At 33.2% G+C, this 17,070-nt stretch overlaps 2 protein-coding genes across 2 annotated transcripts; one reads left to right on the forward strand and one right to left on the reverse strand.

Annotated features, from left to right (window-relative positions):
* Positions 7,024-8,315, forward strand: LOC104706949 (myb-related protein Myb4-like). The gene is made up of 3 exons (XM_010423193.2): positions 7,024-7,208; positions 7,302-7,431; positions 7,529-8,315. Exons 1-3 carry the CDS (start codon positions 7,070-7,072, stop codon positions 8,184-8,186), a joined length of 927 nt encoding a protein of 308 aa, XP_010421495.1. The 5' UTR covers positions 7,024-7,069; the 3' UTR covers positions 8,187-8,315.
* LOC104706950 (probable membrane-associated kinase regulator 1) lies at positions 12,176-13,546 on the reverse strand. The gene has a single exon (XM_010423194.2). The coding sequence runs from the start codon at positions 13,431-13,433 to the stop codon at positions 12,399-12,401; it is 1,035 nt and encodes a 344-aa protein (XP_010421496.1). The 5' UTR covers positions 13,434-13,546; the 3' UTR covers positions 12,176-12,398.

The raw sequence follows: 17,070 nt of genomic DNA on the forward strand, positions 1-17,070 counted from the left end.
TTTATTTTTATGTCATTGAATTTCTCATCTTTTGCTATGATTCATTTCTCTATGTCTGAGTAGTTTTCTTTGCTAGATTAGGGGTTTCAAAAGGGGTTTCATGGGTTAGCAACAGAACACAAATAGGGCTTTATATAATCGATTGTCTTCACTATTGTTAGACTTAATGCTTAGGTTGATTTGATCACCCAATCTATGATTCTAGGTTTATCTATTCATCAAAAGTGTAATAGGTTGCTAGAAAAGACATTAGTGGGCAAATTATCCTAGACCTGCGAAAGTTGATGTGTAGGTGATTTGTGAACTTATCATTCCTGTTCTTTAATGCTTGTCTGCGATTCTGGGCTCAAACGACAGTTTAGGGTTTATGGACCGCCGAGCATGTGCTCCGGATGTCTGAGCAATTACCTGCGATATCGTGCTCAAATATGAGCTCTTCTCCACTAGGCTGTCCAGCTTCTTACCATGTTCTAGAACACTATCAATCATTTTATGCTGCAATACTGAAATGACTGCACCCGGATTCCAAATCCTCACACAGGATCCACGGGAAACGATCTCAGCGGAACCTCATAATTCCGACGAGACAACCGGCGTAGAAATCTCTCCTTCCAAAAACTCCTACAAATATACCAAACCCACGCTCATCCAGAAATCACGATCCGAGCCTCCCTTCAAGCTTTTTCTCGTCACAAATCCCTAATCCTTCACAACTATTGATTCCCTAACCGATTAAGAATCAAACAACACGACTTACCTGGATAACAGCTAGGAGAGAGCCTCCTTGCCTCTCTCAATGCACCACCAAGTATTCCTATCCTTCCTCCACACCCATGAGAAAGATCTATCACCTTTATCCTTCTCTTACGGCACAACGGACCTCAGCCCTCTCTAATCCTCATCCCACAAGCAAACTCAGCTCACACTGGAGGCAACAAGTCCCTCTCTTTTTCTCCCTCTCTCTTGGTGGCTGCGACCAAGAGACGTAAAAAAGGAGAAGATGATTCCCCGTCCCCTTATAAAGCTATGGTTCTGGTTTAATTTAACCCAAACCAGCAAACCGTCTGCAAAATAAACTAAACCCGCAACCAGAAAAAACTTGTGGTGTCGAACGACGCTAGGCCATGGTGTCGGTCGGCAGTCCAACTCCAAAGTTGGTTCGCAGGCGTTAAAAATACAGAAAAAAAATTCAGTTTGAATTCAGTTTTAGGGAGACATAAACATCTTCTTGCTATGAGGTTTTTCAGAAGAAGCAAAGCTCATTGACAGAATAGCATATACTATTTTAAGACACCATTTACGCATATTATATTTATTCCGTCTGTCATCAATTTTATTGAAAAACTTAGAACAGAGAGTACACTTACAAGGATAATATTTGTCTCATCCAACTCCCTATCAGCCTCTATTGAATCCTGAAGATTGTAATTATAGGGAAATCACAAAACAAAGTTTAGATCAAATTCACTCACAATCAACTTGATCATAAAACTATGATTCCGGCGAGTTTTTCCGATTGATTCTGTTTTGTAACTGTGTCCTCATTGTAATCGGTCCAGCCGTAGCCCATTAAGGGGTATTAATTCTAATATATATTAGAAAAGAGAAAGTTAAAATTGTATGGATCATAAAACTGTATTTGGGACTCTGTATTGTTTAAATTGTTATTAAATTTTGAATTTATATAAATGCAAAAGTCCATTTGAATTTTTAATTTTGAATTTTGAATTCACTGTAGAGATGTCAAACGGGCCAGTCCGCGTCCATTAAGGCCGTCCGCAGCGGGCAATTTCTATTTTTTGGACCGCAACGGGTCAGCCCGCGGACATAAAAGTTAAGCCCAGCGGATTAGCGGGCTGGCCTGCGGGCCTAAATAATATATTAAAAAATAAAATTAAATTAATAAAAAAAATATATTAAAATAAAGTAATAGTAATAAATAATAATTTAAAAAAAAAAAAATAAAATCAATTTTTATATTAATTTTTTATAGATGTTTTAATTTTTTTACATTAAATTATTTGTATCACCACATACTTTTAAAAGATATGTATTTAAAATTATATAAAAATAGTTATGTATCTATATTAAATATTTATTTTTATTTAATATTTGAAGACCGCGGGCCGACCCGCCAACCCGCGGGTATAACCCGCTAAAACCCGCAATCCGTTTGGGCTAGGCCTGCAAGGCTCGTTTTTTAACGGGCTTAATATTTAGTGTCCATGCCCGCCCCGCTGAGGTACTATTTGGGCTAGGCCCGCGGGCATGGAGTCCGCTTGACACCTCTATGCAAAACTAACTGGAAACGAGGAAAATTAATTGGAGGTTTGATCTAGAAAAATTGAATGAAGTTTTGGTAGGAAAAAAGAATGAAGTTTTGGTAGGAAACTAGAATTAGATTTTTGAAGGAATCTGGAGTGAAATATTCGAAGGAAAACTAAAGGAAATAATTGGAAGGAAAATTGAAGGAAACAGTTTCCTTTGAATATATCGAAGGAATATAGACGAGACTGTTTTTCACTGTTCTTTCTTTTCTCCTACGAGATTTTCTTCTAAAATAGTTTCGTAGGAATTTAGAAAGATATTTCTTTCCAAATTCTCACTAATTTTTCTTCGGACTATTTTCTCCTTCGTTTTTCGTAGGAAATCAGTAAGAAACCGTTGTTTCTTACTAATTTCCTTCGATTTATAAGGTAGGATATCGATCATTTTCTTGTAGTAAAATTAATTTACGAAGAATCATTCGATTGGGATAATAATGTCCACTTAATTGAGTTGAAAGTTTTCCCACGTCTTCAAGTACAAGACACCAACATTATCATTAACCAAACAATCGTGCAACTATCAACATTAGAAAAAAAGCTAACCAAGTTCACAAATCTTTTTGAGAATACCACACACAAGGAACAATTAATGGTCAAAACAAACTTCAATTTTGAAGGTTTTTCTAGTGGTGAAACTAAAAGAGACAAAGAAGGAGGAGAAAAATCTTCTTCTCCGAGGTCAACGAGGTTTCCATGATGGAGAAGAAGCTTCTCGAGGTTTCTTAGCTTAATTAACATTTTTAATTTATTTTTTTATCTTATTAAGCTAAGAAATTTGCTTAAAACCCTCCATTGTAGATGGTTTTATATGTCTGCACAGAGACCTAAAGTTCTTGGGTTTGGACATTTTTTCCTGTTCATTTAATATTTTTCATTTTAAGACTCTCGAAAGATGTCCCATGGAATTGGTTTTATAAATTTAAACCAAAAGAAAGTTTTAGGTTTAGCCCTGGAACAGATCCACGTTATGGTTTGTAGTGGCCACCAGTAATATTGAAATATCTAGGTTCACCCTTGGTTTAGCCATAGATCATTTTGGGATGCCAAGGTTGCATTAAATGATATTTGGATTTGGGAAAACTTGATTAACTCTATAAACAAGCTGCGGGGTTCTTAAGGGATATCCTACCAAGGTTGCATCGATGCAAATCATAATGGTATACAGTTTATTTTTGGTCTGACTACTTGTTACCTATTTGCAGATTTTTGTTTTTTATAAGACCTATTGGCAGATTAACAGACATTATTTGTTGCTGAAGGGGCTACACGTTCGACAATTGGGTGTTCAGAGGTAGTTAAGAGTTGTAGACGCTGCCAATGCAAGAAATTGGCATATGTGTCATTGCATGATGAGATTCATGCATTGTGTGATTGGGGCATCTCAGCGGAAGAGTTCATTCATTATCATTAAAAAAAATATCCTTAAATCCCTAGTCCAATTAAAAACCAAAAGAAATATATCTTCACTAGATAGTTATATGTGCTGTAAATGTTTGCGTAAATTTTAATGTAATTTGTTAATTATAAAATAATAGTAAAAAATCTAGAATAAATCTTTTACATTTAAATTTACTTAATTTTATACTCTGATTTCAACATGACTTTGGTACATGATATAATGTTCAAATCTGTGAATTATATAAATGTGGTAATCCAGAAAATATAACAAAACCCGTATTGAAGGGGTCATAGTTAGAATTTTTGAGTTAACTTTTTTTTAGTGTATATACTATACTGAATAAAATATAAAATTTGTGATTTCTTAGATTTTAATAAGATGTCACTGCGTCGATGTGCAAAAAAATATTTAATAAATTAGATATAATATTTTATATTTTTTAAATATAAGCAATGTTGTATCTTAGTTTTAAAATATATCTGTCATTATTAAATAATTTAGAAATACAATTATTTAATCTTAGTTTTATATATAAAATTAAATTTTATAATTATTCTAAATAGTTTGTTATTGTCTCCTAATATTTCTGAAACAATAAATAGATTTGGTAAATATTTCGAAAATATTGTTTTATTATTTTATAAACCATTATAAATTTTTTTTGTTAGTTATTAAGTTAATTAAAATGTAATGACATTTTTTATAATATATCACATGATAATAGAGTTTAACAACATTACTTCAATAAGTAAATAGAGATTTTAAATTTTTATTAAACAAAAAATCACAATATATAGAGGATTCGGAACAGCAGTATCCGAGAAAACTAATGATTTTCGTTGTCCCAGGTACTATTTAGCTTATCGTAAATTCATTATTACAGTAAAGTTGGTGGAGGTTATTTTACGTACGGACCAAATTAATTATTGCCAAAAACACTTTGCAGAGAGTTGAAGTCAGACACGCATAGAATTGTACAAGTAACACGACGTCGCGAGGAAGAAGTGCTAAACACACAGTTTTCTCACAAGCTCTTAATTTCCTATTTTTTATTAAGTCATACATGTTGACCCCTCCAAAGAACAAACTTGTTTATCTTGCATACGATTGCATGTGATTGGCGCCAATCATTACAAGTTTCAAGTTTATGTTTTTTATTTATCTTTGACCCACATGTTAACGTCACGTTTTTAAACTTTACCTTATGTCCAAGCTCTTTTATGAGTATTTTATTTCAGATGTATGTGTGTATTGTATAATATACAGGACCCTTCATATATGTACTTAATAAATATTTCTGTACTTGTATATGCGTACGTACAAACGAAGTACCATGCTGATTTTGATTGGAAGTTGGGAATGGGAGGCATGGAGTATTCGTACTTGCATACATTTTATTAGTAACTTTATTTGCTAAGAAGATTACCTTATAACACATTATTTAACCTCACTGTATAAAAAAAAGAGTTAAAAGTCTTGAGAGTCTTGCTTGTCTAACCAAAATAGAGGATGGTATTCCTATTTTAGTATATCATGCATGCATTAGACCTATATAAAATTGCATACTTACGTGTTTAAAATAAATTAGATTTTATACGGAATACGGATGATCGATAGGTTTTTGGCGCAATCTCACATCGAAGCCTACTGGCGTGGGTTTGAAGTCTTAGCCATGCCATATGCCATGCCATATTTTAATTTATAGAAAGCACTGATATATGAATTAATCATCATCATTTTTTTTAATTAAACACGGCCTACCAATTAATCATCATCATTTACTCTTAATTTCGTTTCTGTTTACTTTTTTGATGTTTCTTTTATAAGAAACTTTGAGTTCCACAGATGATCATGCTCATTGATCGTAGTCGTAGATACTTTAGATAACTAAATTTGAAATCTCAGGAAGAGGGATCTGCTTTAAACAGCAGATATTAGTGTGTATATAAAATATAGGAGCATGTTCTAGGCGAAGAACGTTGGACCATCTCCACTGGGAGATTTTTTTCCAAATACTTTTATTAAAAAAATAAAAATAAAAAGAGAGAAAAGAGAAAAGAAAAAGGATCGATACTTTTGGGAGAAACGATTCTCACACCAAATGAGATAGATGTCATTTATTCTGTGGTATAAATATTTAAAAAATAAATTTTTATTATTGTTTTGAGAAATGTTCACCGTTACTCGAGTAAAGACGCCCTTAGTACCAAAGTACCAGACAATTAATTTCAACCCGTCTTTGATACACATTTACCGACATTAAAGTATATTTGTATTAAAACTTCATAGCAAAGAGCAGAAAGTGTAAACATATATATAACCTAAATTTCGATATATGATGATGGTGATGATGATGTGGGTTGAGTTTTAAAGAAATACAGTAGTAAAATAAATTTAATGAATTAATAAGCTAAAGAAAAGGATTATTAAATTCTCATTCTGAAATAAATGTCAAATAATTTAAGTGTCATGATTAATAAACAATAAACAAACTGATACTATAAATCAATTAGGAATAAATATTTATTCTATTTATTACTCCAATTGGTGCTACGTTTGTTTGTGGCATGACCCTTGTGGCCTTTTACACAGACACAAACATCCTCTGAAGTTTACAATGCTCGTTCATATCATAATCTAAAGTATTGCCGTCATCGATGAATGCAAACAAAAAAATAAGTCGAAAATATTTTTGTATAAAATAATTTTAAACTAATAATTCAGAAAGTTTAAAACAATTTAACTATTTTCCATCATGATGCTGAAGATAATATACATATTTTTCCGTGACTCATTGAAATAAGAGAAAGTAATGTGCAAATCTGTGTGTATATTCAATAGAGTCCGAAGGTATTTATACAAACGTAGTTGCCTAACTAAGAGATAACTTGGTACCCACGTAAATATAGGAATTAGAAGATTAACATATATCTTAGGCCCAATACTCATCAATGAATCAAGCAAAAAAAAAACAATAATAATTAAAGGAAGGACATTGTAATCTATACACCGACATATAAGAAAAAACCAAAATTGAGGTTAATCAACAGTTAAATTGCCGTTCACTTCCGTACGTTCCATGCTTTTGGAGTTTTGGGCTCTCCCTGCGAGTGAAGTGCCTCAAGGTCAAGGCTCAAATAAATAAGTTTTTCTTTTTTATTGAATGGAGTGGAAAATCTAATCTCTAATTAAAAATTATAGAACATCTGACGTAAAGGACCAGGTTATATGATATATATAGGAGCTCCGGATGATAATAAAAAACATGACAATTGCATTTACAGAGTAACAGAAAGATCACAAAGTGAAGGTAGCTTGAGAGAAATAACTGTTGTTATTGAGAATGGGGAAAGGAAGAGCACCATGCTGCGACAAGAACAAAGTGAAGAGAGGGCCATGGAGCCCTCAAGAAGATCTCACTCTCATCACCTTTATCCAAAAACATGGCCACCAGAATTGGAGATCTCTTCCCAAGCTTGCTGGTTAGTATTTTATTCATGCAAGTTTCAGTAATAGTATCACTACTATATAGTTTTCAGTAACTAATTAAGGGAAAAAATGAATGATATATATAGGATTGATGAGATGTGGGAAGAGTTGCCGACTGAGATGGATAAACTATTTGAGACCGGACGTGAAGCGAGGCAACTTTAGCAAAGAGGAGGAAGATGCTATCATTCACTATCACCAAACCCTTGGAAACAAGTTTGTACACATATATCCCTACTCATCTAATTTCCTTATAATATACTTATATTAGACAATAGTATGTAGAGAGAGACTAATTGATATATATGATCAGGTGGTCAAAGATAGCTTCCTTCTTGCCCGGAAGAACCGACAACGAGATCAAGAACATTTGGAACACTCATCTCAAGAAACGACTCAGTAGTACTCCATCTTCTTCTTCTTCATCCATCTCTAGCACTCATGTCCAAAGCACAAAAGCAGAAGATCATCAAGACAAGAACTGTGAAGGAGCTCACGAAGAAGCGCATTCGGAGTTAAAGGACAACCATGACTCAGCTACTTGGTCACATCCGCAAGACCAGTGTATGCACACAAAACCAGAGATCCATGAGGCTAATGAACTCGACGAGATCCAATTCTTGCTCGACCATGATGACTTTGATGATAAAACTTCTGAGTTTCTTCAGAACAACGATATGTTATCTCCTCTAGAGTCTCTTCTTCATAATAACGACCAAACTCACATCTCAACCACGGGCGGAGTGACTCAGGAGGTAACCAAATCACAATCATTTGATCAATATTCTCAACAGGATATACCATGCGGATTTGAAGACGCAAACAGAGAATCCGATTTGTGGAGACAGATGGCTGAATCAACCTCACCTACATTTTGTCCTAACAATGAGTACGACGAGTGGTTTAACTTCATGGACAACCACCAAACTTACTTTGATGATTTTAATTTTTTCGGAGAAGTATGTCTATAAATGCATGACCAATGATGTGTTGTCTTTACCTTTCATTGTTGAGTGTATATTAATATGTTACATGGATCAAAATATCAATCTGATTATCCTAGCTAAAATCTATACATGTTTTATAGACATGANAAAAAAAAAAAAAAAAAAAAAAAAAAAACCACAGAGCTAATACAAGAAAGAATGAACAAACCTTTGTTTCCTGTGTTTGCTTCCAAATTGTCGAAGGTTTGGTTGTGGTCATGGAAGATCCTTAGCTTGGGCATTTATGAAACCGAAGTCTCCCGAATTTTGGCGTATGCTCTACTTCAAGTAGCTCTTTTTAGAATGCTTAATTGTATTAGATGTGAGGGTTTACAATATATATGGTAGTCATTACTCATTAGGTAACTAATAATCACAATTATATCCTTATGTTATATCGCTTCTCTTACAACTCCTTCATCAAAGTCACCTCGTCTTTTGAAAGTGATCATCGATCTTGTCATCCATCGATTTGTTGGTGGAAAAATGTACCTTAAGATTTAATTTTGTGGCATTGGAGATTGCCTTTCTATGTTCTTTGAATCCTTGTCCTCTTTATACTTGGTTTCAATTTGAACGAATGAAACAAGTATTTTCTCCAGAAAAAAAAAAAAAAAAAGGTCCGGATTTGGAAATGAGCATCTATGCTGTACTAACAGAGTTAGCAATGGATCAGCAGTCGAGGCCTCGAGGGACGAGGGTCAGCACTCAACAGCAACAAGGAGTTATTGTTATTATAACTAGCTAGTAGGATTGTTTAACTCCAACTTGCTAATTATACAACCGTTATAATGCTTCTTTTGTTTAACTCCAACTTGTTCATTATTTTTTAATTACACAATCGTTATAACACTTCTTTTTTTACGCAATCGTTATAATTTTGGTTAAATATTGCTAGATAATCACATCAATCTAAAAGAAAATACCAAGTTGGTTAGAGTAAAATTTGGTGATATTATTTTTCCCTTTCTTCTTAACCATGTTAGTTCATAAAATCTTATATATATATATATATATATATATATATGTGTGTGTGTGTGTGTGTGTGTGTTCATTTATATAAGAATAATTCATTTACACTTCATATATAGTCAGTGTAGGGCATATGTAGCGCAGCACCGTGTCGTAGACGACGACTGAATGCAACAGCAAAAAATATAAAAGCCGACGAAAACAAAGGAAACGGTGGTTAAAGTCTTAACGATATATGTTTCCGGTGACTGAACTGTTTTCATCAAGATAATATAAAAGTTGTTGCCAAAATAGATTACAATTGTCAAAAAAAAACAAAAAAAAAAAAGGAATTGAAATGAATTAAAGTTAGCTGATTCCATTAATTCTTGCGATTGGTCGCCGAAACCGAAAGTAGTCTTATACAGCGACACTGTGACGATCAGTCTCATACTCTTTAAATTTTGGGGTGCAAATATTTAAATGAGACAGCGATGGTACCAAAGATCTTACTAAACACATGTCAAACTGTCTATTTCCATGCATCGCAAAGACAGTACTGTTCCAAGTTTCTAACCTACCCTGAGTATTTTTTTTATTACTTGTGTTCGACTAATCATTAACTAAACTCCAAAACATCATTCTATATGTAAGAGAGAGAGAGAGATAGTATTAAGTTATATTATGGTTTTTAAAAACTGATATGGAATTAACTCGGTTAACGCAGCACATCAGTTGGTGTAAACGCTTAAATACTGACGTGTTGTGTCAAAACACAGATCCATATAAATTTGGAATTGCATGTTAAGAGATGAATGATTGATTTAAACAGATTAACTGGAGCATTGGTCCAACCAAAAAAACGATACAATTATGAATTACATAAATGGACAAAGTGAGATGTCATGATTGTGATTGTACATAACTTAAGATATTGAACTAAACACAAATTGAAGAGAGACAGAGACTATTTACAAATATTTGTGAAATTTTAATTCGTTTTGCTAACATGATGCAGTTTAACAAAAAATGAATATGTTAAAAACTTGAAGATGGGCACCAATATAGAAAACAGTGTCTAAATGGTGTTGTGTTTAAAATTAGTATTATACATACATACATATATTTATATAGCTAATTATTAATATAAAATGTATACACATATATAAGAAATAAGACTCAAGATCGATGTTGAATAATAATAAAACTAAATAATGATGAAGAGGTCCCCATTCATAACAATAATTAAATTTCACTGTGCTTGTATTTATACCATCAAGATGGTCACGAAAAAAAAATATATGAAGAGCCCCCATCAATAAATGAAGACATTATTGGCTATGATTAAAAATCACAGAAGTAAATATTTATACGTTTGTAAGATAAACAAAGTGTATAGAAGCTTTGACTTTTGACCACATTAGAATCTTTATTACGTACCAACGCTTCTCAATGCAAAGAAGAGCACATGCATCGATCCACTTAGAACCAAACATATGCATATGTGATTAATGTTGTTGAGCTTCTACTCCACGTATACGATTTTAATTGTACTATACCTGCAGATCATAATATCATTTCATTTACCCCTAACAAAATCTAAAGAAACATGTGTACTGTCATGCAAATCACACTAATATTGGGATATTTGAGTTTATGGTATTGGTAAGGACAGCACTATAGATTGGTTTTGAATAGTGACGACATACGGGTTTTACGATATAATTATATACAATGAAATTATATTGCCGTGAAATTTTTATAAATCAATAACGTCGGAACTGTAAAATTTTATTAATTTATTAATGTATATATATTGAGTCAAAATTCAAAAACTATTTAGACAAATACATATATTAATTTATAGAGATTTAAACAATTTTTTTGGTTTTGTTTATTAATATATAAAAACTTTGTACGGATTTTGGGTTTAAACAAAAAAAAATTCTTTGAGTGTTTTTTGTTTGTAAATGATCATCACACTGGCCGTACTTATTATACTATTCTTACTCAACATCCGAATTTTTTTTGGTATGCTCTTTCACCTATTTAACTAATTTTACATTTACTTTAGTTTTTTTTTTCTTATACATTTACTTTAGTTTGATCATTCTACATTATTTGTCTTTTCCTAGCCACCGTTTAAACCCGGTGATTTGAATATTTGCTCGAAGCTTTTCCTTATTTGCGTATGTGAAAAAATCTTATAACTATAGACTAAAAATAAGAAGTTCGTATGTGTTTTTTCCTCATTTGTAATTTTGAAATTTCTAATTGTAAACCATAGATGGGAAACATCGTACCTATTTCGATCTCTTTGTATATAATTCATATTTCCAATCAATCAATTCGAGCAAAGTGTTATTTTTGTTTCTTAAAATATATGTAAAAGTACATTATGTGCACCCAATAAGCTAGTAACATTACTTTCAATAACTTTTACCGTTTCGTATGTTACATCATATCTAAAACCATTCTTAGAAACATTGACTAAAATATATATTTTTTGGAATACAAATGTCATCATTTATATCAACTCGTCACATTTTAGCCCGACTTTTTTTTTTCCTTTCAATGTCACAAATTAGAGAGCCATTTTGTCCACACAAAAACCACAAATAATAGTTTGATACAAGATATTTTCAGTTGAGTTGTTAAAATATAGAAGTACATTAATTAATCATCATCAACATAGAACACCGACAATAAACATAGATGGAGAGAGAAGATAAGGTAGGTACGAAGAAGTGAACCAGTTTCGCAGAATAGTACTTGATGAAGGTACTCAATAATCCAACTCTTCGATTATTTTTCTAAAATTATAAACCCCACCGTCGTTTTCTTGTTTCCTTCAATTATTTTCACAACGTCTATGATATATAACCTAAATTTACTTATAAGTCTACTAATCATAAATTCATAATCAAACAAAATAACAAGATTGGAACAGAAAGAAACAATGTTGGTTGTATACATTTATACAACACTATAATTTGGAAAAAAAAGAAAATGAAACAAAGATGAAACTATAAAATGATTCACCTACTACAACGTATTATTATGATTTATGAGTTAAGTTAATCAAACAAAGTATAAAACAACCAATAACATCGTTAATTAAATCGAATGTTTGGATCCTCACAGTAAGACAAAAGAGTAGATCAAATCTTTCAAAACGATCACTAGAAAATTAAGACATGTAATTAAAAAAAAACATGATAGATGGATCCAAAAGATATTAGCTAGCTAGATCTCGAGACTACTAACCAAGTTCTTTTGCAACATTGAGTTCTTGCAATGAGCAATAGCTCCTTGTATAGCACTTTGTAACTCTTCCATTGAAGAAGACATACTGTTGTTGTTGCTGCTGCTGCTAGAGCTAGCTCCTTGATGTACCGGGAAACCGCCACGTGTCAGTACGCCAGAGTGACTCGGAGATGACCTCATCGAGGATGGGCAACTCGCGGCGCATCGTCCTCGTTTCGTGTACTTCATTAGGTTTCCTGAGAAAGAGATCGATAAACCTCCGCTAAAGGAAACACCGGTTGGAGCGGCGGTGGTGGCGGTGGTAATGGTAGTTGTGGAGGTGGTCGTTCCACGTATGTTGTTGTCGGAATCTTTGAGAGATGTTGTTGATGATGACTCTGTTTTTAAAACGGTTGAGCTCTGTTTTTGAGAGAACTTGTCGTATAACGGTTTGACCTTTTTCATGTATTTGCGTATAACTTCTTTCGCGGTGGAGCTCATTCGTTTAACCGACGACGGAGCTGCGGCGGCGGCGGAGGAGGATGAGTGGTGGAGATTGGTTTTGGGGTCTTTCTTGAAAACAGAGGAGAATCTAGCGAGAGAGAAGCCACCACCGGAAGATTTGTTCTTTGGAGGTTTAAAGAAGAAGTCTTCATCGTCAGTTACGGAGCTAGGACGAGAAGAGTCACAGCAATCAAGAGGAGGAGGGTGGAGGAGAGGGAAAGAAGCGGTGGAATCAGTGGATGAGTTAGATTCAGTGGAGTCACGTGCGGCGGAGGTTGCGGCTGAGGAGGATGAAGAGGAAGTGTACTCCGAGGAAGAAGTGGAACATAGCGTACGGACGAGAGAGAGACGAGGAGAGAGCTGAAGAGGGAGAAGCTGGCCTTTGTAAAAGAGCTCATCGGCGGGGCAAAGCGAAGAAGAAGCCTTCCGAGGCGAGATCGAGACGTTGAACTCGAATTCCGACGAAGATGACGACGGAGACGAGTGAGATTGCGGTGGTGGTTGACGTGGACGTGGTGGTTGACGTCTCATTGTGATCTTATCTCTCTCTCTACTACTCTTTTGTTTTGTACGAGTCTTTTGGCTTCTATGTAAATAATAGAATGATGTATTGTTGTTTCTAAATTTAATATTATTGTAATGTTTTGTAATATTATTTTATTGCATGCTTATTAATGAGGGCTACTCTGCAGTGCAGTTGATATCATGAGAAAAGGCCACGATGATCGCCAGATTGAAGCTGTAGTCACATGCAATGTAATTAAAATAGTGTTATTATGGAGCGTAGGATTAGAGAGTTGTTTAGTGACGTTTAGTTAAACTGTAAATATTATAATCAGTTTGTAGGAGTGAAGAGTGAGCAAAGCTAGTTGTGGCTTGTGGTCTGATCTCGGACAATTCCGGAAATTATGGTATCCCTAGTTTTGTTGCAAGTTCCATTTTCATTGACTTGAACAACTCTAGTTCTCTTTTACATACAAGAAAAAAGAACTCTACACTCTAGTTCTCCTTTTTACCTTTTTTACTTGGAGAGAAGTCATTAGTTAAATGTTTACATATTGTTTTGATGAATTAGTTATCTCCTACCAGCTTTATATATATAGGCTATATAGCAAAAGAATTGGTCGCGTTGGCCATTATTTATACATATGAAATTAAGAAAATTTTAAAGATATCAATATATGTATTATGTATATATTTATTTTTTAACAGCAACAAGTCAATATAACTAAGTAAAAATTTCACTTTGTTCGCCATTTATTTATTATTTTTTTTTTCGCCATTTAGTTTGGATGTTGTGTTATTGGGACCAGTTTCATTAATAAAACTATTTACAAAATTTATGTATCAGTTTAACATGGACCAGTAATGTAATTTGGTAAGAACTGGTGATATATATAACATGATAAACTAATAACTATATACATTTGTATAATATATGAAAGTGTTGTCGTCATTGTTGGGAAAATACAGCCGAAGAAGGTATAGGAATCGTAATTCCATCACGTGACGCTAACGCCATGGGTGGCGATTGCTCTCTCGTCCTATCTTTCGTTCTTTGTTTTTGTTTGTTTTGATTACTATAGATTCTCTTATCAATTATCATTTGTTTATTATTATATTTTCTACTACTTTTTAATCACGCCGTTTATTTTGGATGAGTTGAATCATTTTTCTTACTTGTTAAAGCAACTACTTGAATATATTATATATATATATCAGAGACTCATAGTGTCATGGTGGTGTTGGAGCCATTTTGTTCCAGCCGCTAGTTACCTGGTCGATTAATAAGCTCTCCACTGTAAAGTCAGTCTATCATTAGTTTAAAACATTAGACATTTGATCTCCTTTGTCTAACGATAATATATAAAATAAAATTAAGAAAATTATTTATGTTTGTTTCATTCAGGTTTTTCTTAATTCATCAACATTTTTAAACCATTCAATGAAAGTGGTGCAGTGTGTTCTAACCTCTGGAGTTCATCAAATAATTTTATAGTTAGTTGATGGTTTAATGAGTTAAAAAATTTGGATCAATAATGTATTTTAGTGTTGGTCCAATAGTATCACATAGAAGACTTAGACAAGAAAGCCGTGAACCAAAATGGGAGTTTGGGATTCCTTTAATGAGTCTATTTTAGTTTCATTAGACTTGCGTCTCTCTTCATCCTTCCATATTCAATTATCAAATCTCATCTACAAATCTACTAAATAGCTTTTTCATTGTGGAATGAATGGTCATGTTGTACTGGCATATCTAGTCTCATTAAATAAATCTCACTATGCATAATGCATTCACAGTCTAAAAACAACAAATGTCAATCCGGTAGCTTACTAAATGATACCACAACTATTAATACCTTGTTGGTTTCATAATTTTCTAAAAACACTCATTTTGTTTTATTCCCAGGATAATTAGAGATGTGATGTTCGAGTAGTATTGATCACGGGAGTTCGAAATTCAACATGGTTTCTCTTGATCCTAGGAAATTAATCTTTGGGCCTAAAAAGCTTTTAGATCACTCCTCAATTATAAAAAAAAAAACTAGAGTTATGATGTTGGCCGTAACTAGAAGTTGTCCTGTAATTGTGGGTCGAAATTATATCATTTTTTTTTTAACTCCATTCAAAATATCAGTAAGTGGATTACTTGATAACTACAATCATTCTAGATGGATTAGTAGTACGTGCGTGAAATTTTTTTTAGACCACCTCTAATTATTAAAAAAATCCTAGAGTCAGTCAACCTTTATGTAATGGCTACATGCCCCATCTATCATACATAATTATGGCCCAACTTTAATTTTAGTTAGTGACATGAACAATGGTTAGGGAATCAAATGATATGAACATTAATATTTGTAGCTTTTCAATGAAAATTGATGAATTTTCTTCATTATTAGTTAAGCTATTGCTTTCTCATTTGACTTCTGTTTTATAATTAATCTACTGTGTGGTGTGATTTCTTTTATATAATAAAAAGGTCACAAAGTTTGTAAATTGTCTATATATTTAAACACGGCCATGACAATAACCCTCAACTATTATGCAACGGTAAATTTGCTGGAGCATGAGCTAATGACTCCGACATACAAGATAATTTCTTCTAAATGTTCTTTTTTTTTTATAAAAATAAAAAAGACTTCTTTTGAAAAGTTTTGAGTGCAAATCAACATAACTGGAAAAGGTTACGTTGATGCGTACGATAATTATATATGGTTTAAAGCATGCCATCAACATCTAAGAATTAAGAAATTAGCTTTTGAGGTCAAGTTTTGATAGATAGGATTGATATGGTCTTAATCTTATTAGTATAAGTTAACCTTAAGGACCATTATGGAAAGCCAGAAAGGGATCTTAGTCTAAAAAGGTGTGGTTGAATATTGCACATAAAAGACCACTAGGAAAGAAGCAACAACAAGCATGTACAAGGAGCTTGCTGCGTTTGATTCCACTCCCAATAAAGTTTCGTGACATTGGGGAACCGATAAAAGTAGGCCTGCGAATTCGGTTTTTTCGGGTAATTCGAGTCGGTTTTTTCGGTTATCGGGTTTTTCAGAAATTGAAAACTCTACCGAAATTAACCGAATAATAGAACGGTTCGGGTCGGTTCGGAGGTTCGGTTATTTCGGTTATTTCCAATTGTCAATACAAGAACACACAGTAAATAGAAGATGATTCATGACATTTAACATCTTAAGATAGCATACAAGTCATGCTTACAAAAAAACAACAAGTACAAGTGTTCATCAGTCAATCCTACTTCTCTTATACATAAAGAGACTATGGGAGACAATTTACAAAAAAACCACACTTACAAAAGTCTCCATGAAGGTCTAATACTAAGTTCACAAAGATATTAGGAGACAATTGTTCAAAAAATAAGTCACTTGCCAAAAGTTAACCGAATCGATGAGAATTGACAAAACACCAATGATCCTCTCCTCTTACCAAATGCATTTGGTATATTGTCAGTCTTTACTTAAAAATAGTAAAAGTTATCAGTTTTTTTTTTGTTTTTTTTTTTTTTGCAAAAGATATAGAGAAAGAGAGACAACCTTTTAAGATCATTATTTGGTTCTAGTCTCCTTTGTTCATCTCTAGATCACGGAACTGCTGCAGGATGAGTCACATTCTGTGTAGCTGCACAATGAATATGATAATCAAT

This window comes from Camelina sativa, chromosome 8 (assembly GCF_000633955.1).
Source record: "Camelina sativa cultivar DH55 chromosome 8, Cs, whole genome shotgun sequence".
Classification (NCBI taxonomy): Eukaryota; Viridiplantae; Streptophyta; class Magnoliopsida; order Brassicales; family Brassicaceae; genus Camelina; species Camelina sativa.